This window comes from Heterodontus francisci, chromosome 34, assembly GCF_036365525.1.
Source record: "Heterodontus francisci isolate sHetFra1 chromosome 34, sHetFra1.hap1, whole genome shotgun sequence".
Classification (NCBI taxonomy): Eukaryota; Metazoa; Chordata; class Chondrichthyes; order Heterodontiformes; family Heterodontidae; genus Heterodontus; species Heterodontus francisci.
In genome coordinates this window covers 9193631-9211279 of record NC_090404.1, presented here as the reverse complement: position 1 = coordinate 9211279, position 17649 = coordinate 9193631, and the positions used below count along the sequence as shown (strand labels likewise).

The window sequence follows — 17649 nt, the reverse complement described above, 5'->3', positions numbered from 1 at the left end:
TCGATTCTGGGCCAACTGGAGAAGGAGGCAGGGGAGCTTCCCCTCGTAGCTATAGCGGGACGTGGGCAAGACTCACATCTGTGTCTTCTGTCGGGAGTACGCGAAGGGATCGACCAAGAGGCGGGAAGCCTAGATCGGGCGCCTAGTGTGGGAGTTGCTCAACTTGGAGACCCGCCTCAGTCATGCCGTCATGGACCCAGCCCTGTGGCAAGTGTACAAAGAGAAGTGCGCGCTGAGGGATTTGCAGCTTGTCAGGTCCCAAGGCACGTATGTGAGGTCGCGGATCCAGATCCTGGAAGATTTGGACCGTGCCTTACCCTTCTTCTATTCACTGGAAAAATGGTGGGGGGGTCCGTCAGCAGCTCATTGGCCAATGACAGATCCTCCGTCATGGATCCGGAGGTAATGGGCCTATCGGTCCATACCTATTACAGTCCATTGTTCTCTCTAGATCCATCCAGCAAAGACGCACACAGAGTTTTGTGGGAGGCCTGCTGAAGGTTGGCCCGGAGGGCACCGAAGGATTGGAGGCTCTATTCACATTGGCAGAGCTGACTGGCGCCATCCACCAGCTCTTGAAGGGCAAATCCCCGGGGCTGGGCGGGCTGCCCGTGGAGTTCCTCAGGGTGTTATGGACGTCATAGAGTTATACAGCACAGAAACAGGCCCTTCGGCCCATCATGTCCATGCTGGCCATCATGTACCTATCTACTGTAATCCAATTGTCCAGCACTTGGCCTGTAGCCTTGGTGTTTCAAGTGCTCATCTAAATACTTCTTAAGTATCGTGAGGGTTCCTGCCTCTACCATCCCTTCAGGCAGTGTGTTCTAGATTCCAACCGAAACCCTCCTCGGGAGGCAGACCCACACAACCTGAGCTGCCTCTCAGAAATGCCCGTCATGCCAGTCCACATGACACAGAAGGGTTTCCTGTACAGGCTGCTCCTGCACACTCTCCACTTCCTCACTCTCTTCTGCCATCCAGATACGCTGTGGTGGTCGATGTTGCCATCTGGCAGTGAGGGGAAATACCGGTGGAGATCTCCCAACGTGTGAGTCCCCCCTCCCCCCACCACTTTACATCGGGGACCTGGGGTGGAGGGTGTTGCACGGGGCAGTCTCATGCAATCGACTTTTAAGTAGGTTCACGGTCTCATAGGCGGCGTGTACTTTCTGAGGCCTGGGCCTGTCCATGTTCCATGTATATATGGAATGTGCGAGGTTGCAGCCCCTGTTCATGTATTTAAAAGGGCTGTTCCTCAAGTTTTGGTTGCACTTCAGCCCCACTCTCCTGATCTTTGGGCACCTGGTGCGGAGGGGGGCTGGGCCGGACCGGGAGGAGGATCACTTCGTCGGACTGCCTCTGGGCCTGGACAGGTTCATGCTGCGGGCCGTCGGGGGGTCCGTCCCTCCTGATTGCCTGCCCCTCTTCCAAGGTTATGTTGGCGCCCGGGTGTCCCTGGAGAAGGAGCATGCCTTGTCTGCCAGCTCGCTTGAGGCCTTCCGTGATAGGTGGGCACCGCAGGGGCTGGAGTACATCATCGATACAGACAATGCTGTTTTAATTTGAGTTTTTGTTTCATTTATCTGTTTTTAATAAAGTTATTTATTTAAAATGTATATAAAGGGGGCCTGAGGAATAAAGGCCCCCTCAAAAAAATATATAAAAGGGGCCTGGGGTATAAAGCCCTCCTTAAAAAAAACGGGGCTTGATACAGAGTAAAGCTCACTCTACACTGTCCCCATCAAATACTCCCAGGACAGGTACAGTACTGGGTTCGCTGCTGCCTGATTTATTTGATATTTATCCAGAATATTTAATTCCAGCCTGGTTACTAACATCAGCAGAAACAAATTCCAACTGTCAGAACGAACATGGTTCAGTCCTGGATGTGATTAACAGCAGCAATAACAGCAGAATCCAACCCCTGCAGTCACTTGTGAACTTGCTGGTGTGTCAGCAGGCTTGATGACTGAGTGAATCTCTTCCCACACACGGGGCAGGTGAATGGCCTCTCCCCAGTGTGACTGCGTTGGTGTTTCAGCAGCTCATTTTAAAGCTCTTCATTCACAACAATTAAAAGGTCTCTGATCAGTGGGAACAAGTTGGTGTGTCAGCAGAGTGGATGACTGAGTGAATCCTTTCCAACACATGGAGCAGGTGAACAGCCTCTCCCCAGTGTGACTTCGCTGTTGTTTTCGCAGAGAGGATGACTGAGTGAATCCTTTCCCACATACAGAGCAGCTAAATGGCCTCTCCCCAGTGTGAGTGCATTGGTGTTTGAGCAGCTCATTTCTGCTTTTAAAGCTCTTCTCACAGTCAGAACATTTAAAATGTCTCTCATCAGTGTGAACTCGCTGGTTTGTCAGCAGATCAGATAACTGAGTGAATCTCTTCCCACACACGGAGCAGGTGAACAGCCTCTCCCCAGTGTGAACTCGCTGGTGTGTCAGCAGGGTGGATGGATTAGTGAACCTCTTTGCACAAATGGAGCAGGTGAACGGCCTCTCTCCAGTGTGACTGCGTCGATGAATTTCCAGCTCAGATGGGGAATTGAATTCCTTCCCACAATCCCTACATTTCCGCGGTTTCCCCATGATGCAGGTGTCCTTGTGTCTCTCCAGCTTGGACGCTCCTTGTCCGCACACAGAACAGTTTTACAGCTGCTCCCTGTTGTGAATGACGTGATGTTCTTATCAGGCTGTGTAACTGGTTAAAGTTCTTTCCACAGTCGGCACACTGGAACACTCTCACTCGGGTGTGTGTGTCTCGGTGCTTTTCCAGTCACGCTGATGTTTGAAATCTTTTCCCACAGACAGAACAAACATTTGATATTCAGGTCCTGATGAATCATGTGATTGTCAGATCTTGATCTGCTGCTTGGTCGGTGTTTCCATCTTTAAATTCTCCCCTTCTAATCCCCTGAAAAAGAGTTTACAAAAGCCGTCACTGTCAGTCCAGAAGAGAAATTCACAACATTCTCTCCACCTGCTTCCTGGCCCAGGATGGCCGCACAGGCGCCCTGCTGCACATTGCCCCCTATAAAAATGGTGGCTGTTAACCCGTGCCTGTCACTGGGAGAAACCCCACAGCTGCTGCCCCGCTCGGTGCAAACATGGGACTGGTATCTTGTTATTCTGGGTTTGAGACCTACACTGGGTGTTTGTAAATGGGATAGTGTTCCCTGTTTTATATTGGGGCCTGGGGATGCACTCGGTGTGTGTGAAGCCTGCTTTGCCCCAGGGTTTATTAATCTGCCCCCGCCAGCTTGCTCCTTTCTATTCCATTCCATTTCCAGCACTTTTGCTCTCATCCGTTCCCGTCTCCCAGAAGCATGATAGGACTCCCCTTGTCCTCACCTTCCACCCCACCAGCCTCCACATCATCCTCCATCATTTCCCCTACCTCCAGTATGATGCCATTCCCAAACACATCTTTCCCTCCCCTTTCAGCATTCTGGTCGGACCGTTCCCTTCACCACACCCTGGTCCAAACCTCTATCACATCCAACATCCACTTCTCTTCCCCTGTAAGCACAAGAGATGTAATACCTGCCCTTTTAACTCCTCCCTTCTCAGTGTCCACGGCCCGAAACACTCTCTCAAGGCGGAACAGCGATTTTACTAGTACTTCTTTCACTTTAGTATATTATATTCATGATGAGGAAATAGGAGCAGGAGTAGGCCATTCGGCCCCTCAAGTCTGCCCCACCATTCAACAAGATCATGGCTGATTTGCCACAGACCTCAACTCCTCTTTCGTGCCAGCTCCTCAGCGTCCAACATAGCGATGAAAAAGTAAATCAATAAATTAATCTTCTCATTTAAAGGTTCTTCACAAAAATGCACACTGGTTGTTGTTTTGACTAATAGTAAGATAATTTTTTTAAAGCTGAAATTGTCTACCTTTGTCTACAAACTACCCTTTGTAGTTAATCTTCAGTTTTTAAACTTACAAGAACACCTGCTGTTGTTTGTTTATTTGACAAATTAAACATAAAAGGGTTAAAAATCCAATAAGAAACACACTTGCTCTGGTCAGGTGGGAGTTGAACAGTGGGAACTGCCCACACCTATCACCATGTGGTCAAAACACTGTTTAGAGCTGCCCAGTGGTGCTAATTCCTGGGTATCCCTGCCCCATTGTTCCAGGTCCTGAGTATCCTTGTCCAGCAGGGCAAATCCCTGCGTATACCTGACCCGTAGTGCTACTCCCTATGTATATATGTCCCGCAGTGCTATTTCCTATCTTTATCTGCCCCGCAGTGCTCGTTCCTGTGTATACCTGCCCCACAGTGCTAATTCCTGCATATACCCACCCTGCAGAATTCCTGGGTATTCCCGCCTCGCAGTACTGTTCCTGCGTAAACCAGTCCAGCTTCTCTTCAGAGCTGAAACATGTTGAATTTGTCCGTGAATCTCTCATCCTGGAAATGTGATTTTGGGAATGTGCGGTTGAGATGATGAGAAACCCAGTTTCCAAACAAAACTCTCCCCATCGACAGGATTAGAATGGCGTTTCCCAGAAGTGCAGGGCTGCCAGTTTCCATCCAAATGGATCCTAACAAGAGGGATCTGATTCTGAAGATTCTGGGAAGGAAATTTGGAAGCTCCTTCATGAGTTTAACGACTTTGGAGTGGATATTTTTCCCGTGTGATTTGTGAAATGTTTGTTAGAGTGAGTGAGTGCAGAGGATTCAGTATTTCACCTTTTTCCTCAACACTTCCTATGACCTGAGGCCCAGAGGTTAGAGGTTTATGTAGTGCAACTGATATCAGCTTCACCTGACACGGGAAAGGTCCCTGGTCACGAGGGAAATGTCTCCTTTAGTATGTAACAGGATGTTGTTGGTTTGTTAACTGTAATGAAAACAATTACCCTTCATCTAACGGATAAACTGCTTTGTAATTTTTTTGTTTTTAGCCATGAATCAACCCCAGGGCGTGGTGAAAAGATCAAATCCTAACCGCTAGACACCAAGGAAGGATGATTTTAAAGTTTACGGCCATTGTTGATATAACTGATGGTATTAGAATTAATTTCGATTGGACTGACTTTTTGCTCTGGATGTAAATACATTTCATAACTCTGCTGCTTACAGACCTATTTACGTAACTGTAAACTTGGTTCACTTTTTCAGCAGAATCTGTTCATTTGGAAAGTACTTTCTGCCTATTTATTTCTCTCTTACTTTTCATTTACACTTAAATACATTTATACACAGCACAGATAAACACAAATACATTGAGAAATAACACACACACATTTATTCAGAACCAGCTCAATCATACACCCACAATACATTTACATGTATCACAATATCAATGATTAATATTTATATATTGAGAACCTGCTGTATATTATAAAGTTAAAAGTAAATTGACAACAGACACACATACAAAGCATTGTACTCATAACATAAACACTCAGTCCATATTGTCAGACAATCCTGTTTGAAGTCCTGGGAAGAGACTACACACCAAAAGTTGAATAGTTTTTCACAAGCGTTGGAGGAGTACAGAGAAGGTTTACTAATAGCCGGAATGGGCGGGCTGTCTTATGAGGAAAGACTGGACAGGCTAGGCTTGTAACCGCTGGAATTTAGAAGAGTAAGAGGTGACTTGATTGAAACATATAAAATCCTGAGGGGTCTTGACAGGGTGGATTTGAAAAGGATGTTTCCCCTTGTGGGAGAATCTTGAACTAGGGGGTCCACTGTTTAAAAATAAGGGGTTGCCCATTTAAGACAGAGATGAGGAGAAAAAAAATTTTCTCTGAGGGTCGTGAGTCTTTGGAATTCTCGACCTCAAAATGTGGTGGAAGCAGAGCCTTTAAATATTTTTAAGGCAGAGGTAGATAGATTCTTGATAAGCAAGGGTTATCGGGAGTAGGCGAAAATGTGGAGTAATCAGTTCAGCCATTAACTTATTGAATGGCGGAACAGGCTCGAAGGGCCGAGTGGCCTACTCCTGCTCCTAATTCACATGTTTGTATGAGTCAGGCATCACTCATCCTTAAACCTACACTGGCAGGTAAAACCCTGGACTGTTCCTCAGTAAGGATTCCTCTGGTTCCTCACCATATATTTGTCAGGATACTAAATCCCAGCTTTCTTACAGTCCACTCCTGGAGGCCCCACTCCCTGAGCCGACAACCTTCATCAGGGTCCGTGGTGGAGTTTCACAGCGGGAATGATCCCAGAAAAACTGTTGGGATTGCACCCTGATGGATGTTCCGGGTCATTTATTTTTAGTTATCCTGATATCTAACACTCACACATCAATAAAACAGGGAACTCCTACAAACACACTGCAGGTCCTTCTTTATTTGGAGAAAAATGTCAATTGGGTGATTGTCCCAGCAGTTAACAGGCTCCTGTGAACTCCTCTGTCTACTGTTTTAACGCAGGCTTTAATATATTTATTTTAAATGGGTTAACACTTGTCTTAAAATGACGGACTGTCACATAAACACATTAAATCTTTGTAGAATAATTACCACAGCCTTTTTCAGACTGGAAACTTAAACCTGCCGTTTCACTTTCAATCAGGAACAGATCACAGTTTTACACCAATCTCTGATTTGACAGCACGTTTCCAGCATTCACTGTTGTTCTTCCTGACTCTAAACACTGTTGTAAAGGAGCCATCTGTTCCGTGCCCAGGAGCTCTGAACCATGGAAGAGAGTGACTGGGACACATTTCTTACAGGCCTCAAGATTAACCCACACGGGAGGGAAGTGAAGGGAGACGAGAAAGACCAAAGTGCCATTTGTCCCTCTCAGTGTGATCCTGAAGGACTGTGTCCAGGCTGAAGTTCTGTTCCTGCCGTACAATCCTCCCCCAAATTGTCCTTTCGGAGCTCCAGCCGGGTGATGTTTAACGTTCAGGTGAAAAAAACAAAAAAAAATACAACAGCGTGTTTAAAACAAAGCTGATTTATTTCAAATCTATCCAGAATATTAAACTCCAGCCCAGTTAGAGAGTTAACATCAGCAGAAACAAAACTATCAGAATAGAAAAATAGAACATTTACAGCACAGGAGACCATTCAGCCCATCGTATCTGTGCCGGCCGAAAAAGAGCTATCCAGCCTAATCCCACTGTCCAGCTCTTGGTCTATAGTCCTGTATGTTACAGCATCTCAAGTGCACATTCAAGAGTTTTGTTTTAAATGTGATGAGGGTTTCTGCCTCTATCACCCTTTCCGACAGTGAGTCCCAGACCCCCACCACCCTCTGGGTGAAATGATTTCCCCAATCCCCTCAAATGCTACTGTCAATTACTTTAAATCTTTGCTTCATTCTTATTGATCTCTCTGCTAAGAGAAACAGGTTCTTCCTATCCACTCTGTCTCAGCCCCTCATAATTTTATACACCTCAATTAAATCTCCCTACAGCCTCTTCTGTTCCAAAGAAAAGAACCCCAGCCTATCTTTCCTCATAGCTAAAATTCTCTGCACCCTCTCAAGTGCGATCTCATCTTTCCTGTAATGTGATGACCAGAACTGTATGCAGTACTCTAGCTGTAGTCTGACTAGTGTTTTATACTAGCATAATCTCTCTACTCTTATAGAACCATAGGAAAATTATGGCACAGAAGGAGGCCATTCAGCCCATCATGTTCGTGCTGGCTGAAGAAACTAGCTGCCCAATCTAATCCCACCTTCCAGCACCTGGTCCATAGCCTTGCCGGTTACAGCACTTCAAGTGCATGTCCAGGTACCTTTTAAAAGAATTGAGGGTTTCTGCCTCCACCACCATTCCTGGCAGTGAATTCCAGACATCCACCACCCTCTGGGTGAAAACATTTTTCGTCATGTCCCCTCTAATCCTTCTACTAATCACCTTAAATCTGTGCCCCCCGGTAATTGACCTCTCCGCTAGGGGAAACAGGTCCTTCCTGTCTACTCTATCTAGGCCCCTCATAACTTTGTACACCTCTATTAAGTCACCACTCAGCCTCCTCTGTTCTAAGGAAAACAACCCTAGCCTATTCAATCTTTCCTCATGTAAATCTTTCCTCATGTAAATCTCCTCTGTACTCTCTCCACAGCAATTATGTCCTTTCTGTAATGCGGTGACCAGAACTATACGCAATAATCCAGCTGTAACCTAACCAGCGTTTTATACAATTCCAACATTACTACATCCCTGCTTTTGTATTCTATACCACGGCCAACAAAGGAAAGCATTTCATGTCTTCTTCACCACTCTACCTTCCTGTCCTACCCTGGCATCTTCCGGGACCTGTAGACATGCACTCCAAGGTGTCTCACTTCTTCTACCTCTCTAAATATCCTCCCGTTTATTGTGTATTCCCTCACTTTGTTTGGACAAGTTGAGTGAGTGGGCAAATGCGTGGCAGATGCAGTATAATGTGGATAAATGTGAGTAGCAAAAACAGGAAGGCAGATTATTATCTGAATGGCTACAAACTGAGAGAGGGGAATATGCAATGAGACCTGGGTGTTCTCGTACACCAGTCGCTGAAGGTAAGCATGCAGGTGCAACAGGCAGTAAAAAGGGCAAATGGTATGTTGGCCTTCATAGCGAGAGGATTCGAGCAAAGGAGCAGGGATGTCTTTCTGTAATTATACAGGGCCTTGGTGAGGCCACACCTGGAATATTGTGTGCAGTTTTCTTCTCCTTATCTGAGGAAGGATGTTCTTGCTATAGAGGGAGTGCAGCAAAGGTTTACCAGACTGATTCCTGGGATGGCGGGACTGACATATGAGGAAAGATTGAGTCGGTTAGGATTATCTTCACTGGAGTTCAGAAGAGTGAGGGGGGGAATCTCATAGAAACCTGTAAAATTCTAACAGGACTTAACAGGGTAGATGCAGGAAGGATGTTCCCGATGGTGGGGGAATCCAGAACCAGGGGGCATAGTCCAAGGATACGAGGTAAACCTTTCACGACTGAGATGAGGAGAAATTTCTTCACCCAGAGAGTGGTGAGCCTGTGGAATTCACTACCACAGAAAGCAGTTGAGGCCAAAACATTGTATGTTTTCAAGGAGTTAGATATAGCTCTTGGGCCAAAAGGGATCAAAGGATACGGGGGGAAAGCAGAAACAGGTTACTGAGTTGGATAATCAGCCATGATCATAATGAATGGCGAAGCAGGCTCGAAGGGCCGAATGGCCTTCTCCTGCTCCTATTTTCCATGTTTTCTATGTTTGTCCTCCCCAAATACATTACCTCACACTTCTCTGAATTGAATTCCAATTCCACTTGCCACTTTTCTGCCCACTCAACCAAACTATTGATATCATTCTGGAGTTTATGGCTATCCTCTTCACTATTTTATTTCATTTTATTTATTTATTTTTTATTTATTTAAAAATATCAACTACATCAACCAATTTTCGTGTCATCAGCAAATTTCCCAATCATTAATCTATACCACAAAGAGCAAGGGACCCAACAATGAGCCCTGTGGAATGCCACTGGAAACTGCTTTCCATTCACAAATACATCCTCTGCTGAGAAAAGAAAGTATCCCATTTGCCTTCTTGACCACTTTATCTACCAGTCCTGCTACATTCAGGTATCTGTGGATGTGCACTCCAAGGTCTTTCTGTTCCTCTACATTTTTCAGGATCCTACCATTCACTGAGCATTCCCTTGCCTTGTTTGCCCTCCCCAAATGCATTACTTATACGTCTCTGGGTTGAATTCCATTTGCCACTTTTCTGCCCACCTGACCATTCCCTTGATATCTTCCGGCACTTTCTTCCTCACTGTTAACCACACGACCAATCTTTGTATCATCTGCAAACTTCTGCATCATGGCCCCTATATTTAAGTCTAAATCATTGATATATACAACAAAAAGCAAGCAGCCTAGTGCTTCTTCTCTTTCACGGGATGTGGGCACTGCTGGCAAGGCCAGCATTTACTGCCCATCCTGAGCCCTGTGGCAAACCAAATGGAAACAGGCTTCCAGTCAGGATTCAGTCCTGGATGTGATTAATGGCAGCAATAGCAGAATCCAATCCCTGCAGTCACTTGTGAATTCATTGGTGTTTTAGCAGGTTGCCTTTACTTTTAAAACTCTTCTCACAGTTAGAACATTTAAAAGGTCTCTCATCTGTGTGAACAGGTTGGTGGGCAGTGAGGTGGAATATCTTTCTGAATTCCTTCCCACACACAGAGCAGGTGAACGGTCTCTCTGCTGTGTGAACTTGCTCGTGTTTCAGAAGCCTGGATGCATCAGTATGTTCCTTCCCACAGTCAGAGCAGGTGAACGGTTTCTCCCCAGTGTGAACTTGTTGGTGTGTCAGCAGATTGCCTTTACTTTTAAAACTCTTCTCACAGTAAGAATATTTAAAAGGTCTCTTATCTGTGTGAACAAGATGATTTTGAGTGAGGTGGGACGACCGAGTGAATCCCTTCCCATACACTGAGCAGGTGAGCGGTCTCTCCCCCGTGTGAACTCGTTGGTGTATCAAAAACTTGGATGTATCAATGAATCCCTTCCCACACTCAGTAGAGGTGAACTGACTCTCCCCAGTGTGAGTGCATTGGTGGTTCAGTAAATAATTTGTGCTTTTAAAGCTCTTCTCACAGTCAGAACATTTAAAAGGTCTCTGATCAGTGTGAACAAGTTGGTGTTGAGTGAGGTGGCACGACCGAGTGAATCCCTTCCCACAGACAGAGCAGGTGAATGGCCTCTCCCCGGTGTGACTGCGATGATGAGCTTCCAGCTGAGAAGGGCAGTTGAACCCCCTCCCGCAGTCCCCACATTTCCACGGTTTCTCCGTGGTGCGAGTGATCTCGTGTTTCTCCAGGTTGAATGATCAGGTGAAGTCTCGGCCGCACACAGAACGTGTAGAGTTTCTCCCCACTGTGAATGCTGTGATGTTTTTTTCAGGCTATGTAACTGGTTAAAGCTCTTTCCACAGTCTGTGCACTGGAACACTCTCACTCGGGTGTGCGTGTCTCGGTGCTTTTCCAGTCACACTGAAATTTGAAATCTTTTCCCACAGACAGAACAGACAAACATTTCTCCTTCCACATTCAGAGAAAGATGATATTCAGATCCTGATGAATCGAGTGACTGTCAGAACTTGACAAGATGTTTGGTTTCAGTTTCCCATCTGTAAATCCTCTCCTTCTAATCCATGTAAAAGGAGATTACACAGAATGACATAGAATACACAGTACACAAACAGGCCATTCAGTCCAACTAGTCTGTGCTAGTCACAGAATCTCAGAATTGTTACAGCACAGGAGAAGGCCATTTGGCCCGTTATGCCTGCGCCAGCTCTCCCAAAGAGCAGTTTAGCTAGTTCCACTCCTTGACCACCTCCCCGTAGCCCTGTACATTAATCCTTTTCAGATAACAATCCAATTCCCTTTTAAATGCCTCAATTAAACCTGCCTCCACCACACTCTCAGGTAGTGCATTCCAGATTTTAACCACTCACTGTGTGAAAAAGCTTTTCCTCATGTTGCCATTGCTTCTTTTGCCAATTACTTTAAATGCGTGCCCTCCCGTTCTCCATCCCTCCACCAATGGGAACAGTTTCTCCCCATCTACCTTGTCCAGATCCCTCATGATTATGAATACCTCTATCAAATCTCCTCTCAGCCTTCTCTTCTCCAAAGAAAACAGTCCTAGTTATCTAATACTCTCCTTAGTAAGTCACGGATGGACCTTTCCCACCAAATTTTTGTTTTTCAATGGAATGTATTTTTATTGAACATTTTAAATTGTGTCTTTCCCACTGTCTATTTACTGACATACCTTTTAGTCTACTTAAGCAATCAACCTTAGCCAGCTCTCCCCTCATACCTGCGGAATTGGCTTCGTTTAAGATTCTTGCTTGTGACTGCAGTATGTTGTTTTCAAACTTTATGTGGAATCCAACTGTACTATTTGCTAGTGGATCTTTTTCTATGATATTACGAATTAACCCTGCCTCACCGCACAATATTAGATCTAAAATACCTTCATCCTGAGTTGGTTCCATAACATATTGCTCCAGGAAACTATCACAAAAGCATTCTCAAACTCCTCTTCCAGACCACCTTTGCCAATGTGATTGGTTCAGTCTATATGAAGATCAAAGTCCCACACAACTACTACATTGCAATTGTTACAAGATCCGATTATTTCTTGCTCAATGCTTTGTCCAATGGTATAACTACTGTTACGGGGCCTATAAACTACTTCCACCAGTGTTTTATGACCCTTTCTATTCCTAACCTCCACCCATACTGATTCTACTTCATGATTTTCTGAGCCAAGATCCTTTCTCATCAATGTCCTTTTGTCATCCTTTACTATCAGGGCTACCATTCTGCCTGTCTTTTTGAAATATTGCGTATCCTGGAATATTTATTTCCCAATCTTGGTCACCTTGTAACCATGTCTCTGTGATGGCGATTAGATATAAACCATTTATCTCTATTTATGCCACTAGTTCATCTATCTTATTGTGGATGCTCCGCGCATTCAGATAATGTGACTTCAATTTTAGTTTTTACTACTATTCCCTGCAGGGTCCTTACTCTCTGATGGGCTATTACTGTTAAACTCTCTGTCCCTTCCTGTCCCACTCAACTTCTCTTTACCCACATCGATATAATTTTCTATTCCCTCAACTTTTATCCTTGGATTTCTAAATCTCCTTTCACCCGAACCCTCCTCCTCATCTGTTACTTTAAAACCATTTTTCTCAACTCTGACTATATTTGCTGGTGCACTCTTATGCTTGTACTATGTCCCTTCTTGGTTACCATTACCCGTATCACTACCCTGTGCTATTGCATTATCCTTTCTCTTTAACTATTCAAATCTCACCTCATGTAAAACCACCACCCCCACCCCCAACTATTTACTTTAAATCCTTCTGTACTGCCCTAGTTATATGACTCATCAGGACATAACCCCAGCGTGGTTCAGGCGAATGCTGTCCAAACGGTACAGCTCCCTCTTTCCCCAGTACTGGTGACAGTGCACAATGAATCAAAACCCAGTTCCCCCCCCCACCAATATCTGAACCACGCATTCAACTCCCTGATCTTATTTACCCGAAGACAAATTGCTCGTGACTGAGACAGTAATCCAGAGATTATCTGAGATTAACTTTGTGGTTCTACTTTTTAAATTTAATCCCTAGCTGCTCATACTCCCTCAGCAGAACCTCTTAGCCCTACCTATGTCATTGGTACCTATGTGCACCATGACAACAGGATCCTTCCCCTCCCACTCCAAGTTCCTCTCCAGCCCCGAGGAGATGTCCTTAACCCTGGCACTGACAGGCAACACAGCCTTCGGGCCTCATGCTCTCGGTTACAGAGAACAGTATCTATCCCCCTAACTATACTGTCCCCTACTACAATTAGATTCCCTTTTATTCCCCCAGTTGAATGGCCCCCTGCAACAGTGTGCCTTTACTCCCCATACTTGAATGGTCCCCTGCAACACGGTGCTGTGGTCAGTTTGCTCATCCTCCCTGCAGTCCCTGTTCTCGTCTACACAAGCTGCAAGAACCTTGAACCGGTTGGACAATTGCAAGGCCTGAGGCTCCTCCGATGCTTCCTTCTGGGTCCCCATACCTGCCTCACTCACAGTCACACCCTCCTGTCCCTGACACAGACCAAATCTGAAGTATCTGGCCTAAGGGGTGTGACTGCCTCCTGGAACAAAGTGTCCAGGTAACTTTCCCCCTCCCTGATGCATTGCAGTGTCAGAATCTTGGACTCTCACTCATCAACTCTGAGCTGAAGTTCCTCGAGCTGCAGACACTTACTGCAGATATGGTTGCAGTGGATCACACTGGTGTCCACCAGCTCCCATTTGCTACTGCTGCAACAACAACAGATCACCTGCCCTGCCATCTTTATTGTGTTTTATTTAACTAATTAGATTTTAAGTTTAGAATTAGCACTGATAATTTGTAGTTATATTAAGCAGTTTAACTAGTTAACCTCCAAATTTAATATACTAATTTAATATACAAATTTAATATACTACTTATATCTCCCCAGTACCAATTTAAACTACTGCCCCCATTTAAAAAGGGGGAAAAGAGGGAAACTTAAAACTCAATCGCTATCTGGTCCATACTTGATGCCTCTGGGCTTCAGCTCTCAGGTCTCACTGTCTCCGCGCCCCCTCTTGGGTCACTGCTTGTTCTGTAAAAGACCAGAACTTCTTCACTGGACCAAACTCCCACACTCAGCAAATTCCCAAGTTCCACACTCTGTCTCGCAGCACTCAGTCGAGCAGATCTTTGTGTTGCTTACTTTGTGCATTAGCAAAACCTTCTGTATTTATACTAACTAGAATTCCAGAGACCCGAGTCGGGCCCTGCTGACTCGGGAACCAGTTCTAACTGGATACCCAAGTAACTAACTGCAGCATACACTAGCAGACAGCTTACCAATGACTAAAACTAAAAGGAGCTAAAATTTAATGTTAAAAGTTGTTAAATGCTAAATGCAAACATGACTCCATTTTAGAAAGAGATCAACCCTTGAAATTAACTTACCAGAATCCTGAATTAAACACGCTTTCACACAGCACTCAGTCGTGGTTATGTTACATTAACCCAGGGACTGACAGTTCGAATCCTGCCTTGGCAGTTTGAGAATTGAAAGTCAAAATCTGGAAATAAAAAAAGCTAGTTGTCAGTAGAAGTGACCATGAAGCTGCTGGATTGTCTAAGAACGTTCACTTATACAGCACCTTTCCCGACCTCAGGGCGTTTCAAAGCACTTTTCAGCCAATTAAGCATCTTTAAAATGTGTACTCACTCTTGCAATGTAGGATAATGCGGGCAGCCCAAACTGTACACAGCAAGATCCCACAAACAACAAAGGGATAGTCCATTTTTCACAACTGGCGTAAAATTGGTTCATTAATGCCCCTCGAGGGACGGAAACCTGCCGACTTTACCCAGTCTGGGCCTCTAAATGTGACTGAACTCTTACACTAACATGGTTGACTATTAACTGCCCCTGAAGTAAAAGCCGGCTACCCGACCTGAACCCGACAGGACCCGACAATGTGTCAGGTTCGGGTCAGGTCGCACTTCCGGGTCCGGCATTCGGGGTCATCCCGAGTCCATGCTCTATCACAACCTCAGGTAAGTGGCTCCACTGTTAATGTAATTTTTGGACTAGAAATGTGGTTTTGTTAGTTATTTTAAGCTTGTGCAGATAAGCAACAAAGTGAAAAATGGAAGGGAGGTTAACTGATGGTCGGGTCAGGCGCAGGAAAAAAATGGAAAGTCTCTGGCCGAGATGGGTTTCATTTGCAGACCCGAGCCAGCCTTTACCCTGAAGTGGCCGAACGAGCCACTCAGTCGTGTGAAACCGGTTCAAGGAGGCGGCCGCCCACCACCAGCACCTTCTCAAGGGGAGACTAGGGACAGGGTAATAAATACCAGCTTTGCCAGCGATGCCCACATCCCAAGAATGAATTAGTAAAAACTTGCAGCCAGTCCTTTCCTCAAAGGGACTGGTGGAAAATCTGAAGCCCACCCACTGGAGACACCAAAACCCATCCAAGCTCAGTAATTATCAGCCAGGTTTTCTCGCACCCATTGCCTCCCCCTCAAAGGCTGTGACATTAAAATGCCCGTTTTTCAGTGTTTTAGGTGGCCCCAGTCAGAGTGGTGTCCTCCCAAGAGAGAGGCCTGCCAGCTGCAGGCTCCCACTCGAACCCCAGGCTCTATCCGCGGCCTTACTCCTGGCCGCTCACCTTCTGCTGCTCAGCTCGAGCTCGATTGCGCGCCGTTACCAAGCCCCGCCCCCGCAGCCATGGCAACGCCAGCGACCGTTAACCGTTCCACGTCCAAAACTCTCGATGCAGAAAAATTCCTCCAACAGCCACCCACGCAATTCGCGCACGCGCACCAGCTGCGTTCGCGGTTTGAACGTCAGACGTCATCGTCGCCATCTTTGTTCAGGGCAAAACTGCAGCAACGCCATTAAGCCAGGCGAAATGAAGCGCCACTGCCCCGTAGAAAGATGAACGCCACTCCATATAAAAACATTTGCTTGTTTTGTTAAAAAAAAAGTATTTATCTTTTGCAAGTTGGGATGGACCTTTCATAAATCAAAATATTATGCAGGTATACTTTAATTTTAATATTGGTTCACTTGTAGCCATTTGTCTCCCATTGCAAAGATGACCGATATCTGTGAGCTTGCCATTAGGACTTTCAATGGCGGGGATATTACCCATCATTCCGCGCGGACGTGAACCTGCCCTATTCACAATACAGTGCTGGGCTGTATCTGGAGCATGCGGAGTAAATTTGTTCGGAGTGCTGGAGACGCTGTTGCAGCGGGTGAGAGTCGGGCTGAGGCGGAACAGGAGGCGGGAGGAGATTGTGGGCGCAGGAGAGGAATTAGAGCTGTGAGTGGGCTGGGAAGCTTCATAAACACCCGGGGCAGGTCACAGGCCCCAGGTTTACCCCGCGGTGACAGACCGGGGGGATCGGGGTCACTGGCCGCCATCCTGCACAAGTCGGTGAGGGACAGTGATGGATTCAGTAAACTGAGAGATTACAGCGATTGGGAAAGATTGAACAGGGTGGAGCTTTTATATTCCGAAAACAGAAGACTTAGCGGTGACATGATAGAGCTCTTTAAAATTATCAATGGGTTGGACAGAGTAGATGTGGAGAGAATGTTTCCACTTGTGAGTGAATCCAAATCCAGGGGCCATGAATACAATTACTGATAAATCCAATAGGGAAATAAGGAGAGATTTCTTTACTCAGAGAGTGGGTAGAATGTGGAAGTGGTTGAGGCAAATAAATTGAGATGCTTTCAGAAGGAAACTGGATGAAAACATGAGAGACAAGGGAATAAAACGGTCTGTTGAAAGCCTGAAAAGAGGTAGATGGAGGTGTCACAGCACCTGTCCAGACTAGTTGGACTGAATAGCCTGTTTGTTTACTGTGTATTCTATGTCATCTCCTTTTACAGGGGATTAGAGAGGGAGGATTTGCAGATGAAACCAAACATCTTGTCGAGATCTGATTGAGTTATTCGATTCATTAGGACCTGACTATCGTCAGCCTTTGAATGTGGAAGGAGAAATGTTTGTCTGTTCTGCCTGTGGGAAAAGCTTTCAAACATCAGTGTGACTGGAAAAGCACCGAGATACACACACCAGAGAGAGAGTGTTCCAGTGCACTGACTGTGGGAACAGTTTTAACCATTTACACAGCCTGAAGAAACATCACCCCATTCACAGCTGAGAGAAACTGTACACTTATTCTCTGTGTGGTCGTACCTTCAATTGATCGTCCAACCTGGAGAGACACAAGGACACTCGAACCACAGAGAAACCGTGGAAATGTGAGGAATGTGGGAAGGGATTCAATTACCCATGTGAGCTGGAAACTCATCAACACAGAGTCACTGGGGAGAGACCATTCACCTGCTGTGCATGTGGAAAGGAATTCACTCAGTCATCCATCCTCCTGACATACCAAATTGTTCACATAGATAAGAGACCTTTTAAATGTTCTGACTGTGAGAACAGATTTACAAGTAAAAATGAGCTGCTGCTACACCAAGGTACTCACACTGGGGAGAGGCCGTTCACCTGCTCCGAGTGTGGGAAGGGATTCATTCGGTCATACCACCTTCTGAGACAGCAATGGCTTCACAGTGGG

General features: G+C 45.7%; 1 protein-coding gene and 1 long non-coding RNA gene across 2 annotated transcripts; both read right to left on the bottom strand.

Moving 5' to 3' along the window:
- Positions 1 to 2063: 2063 nt before the first annotated feature.
- Positions 2064 to 3396, bottom strand: LOC137348592 (zinc finger protein 664-like). Its single transcript, XM_068013877.1, has 2 exons — positions 3360 to 3396; positions 2064 to 2635 (listed from the first exon to the last, which is right to left on the bottom strand). The coding sequence occupies exons 1-2, from the start codon at positions 3394 to 3396 to the stop codon at positions 2064 to 2066; spliced, it is 609 nt and encodes a 202-aa protein (XP_067869978.1).
- A 1866-nt stretch (positions 3397 to 5262) lies between these two features.
- On the bottom strand, positions 5263 to 15838 carry LOC137349014 (uncharacterized). Its single transcript, XR_010969201.1, has 3 exons — positions 15720 to 15838; positions 14506 to 14621; positions 5263 to 6861 (listed from the first exon to the last, which is right to left on the bottom strand). It is a non-coding gene; the product is annotated as an uncharacterized lncRNA (long non-coding RNA).
- Positions 15839 to 17649: the final 1811 nt, after the last annotated feature.

Excerpts from the sequence above, each read along its gene's own strand:
- LOC137348592 (XM_068013877.1), bottom strand. The coding sequence starts at position 3,396 with ATGATGGAGGATGATGTGGAGGCTGGTGGGGTGGAAG. Across the intron at positions 2,636-3,359 it reads GGAGGCTGGTGGGGTGGAAG|GAGCGTCCAAGCTGGAGAGA; the intron begins GTGAGGACAAGG and ends TGTGCGGACAAG.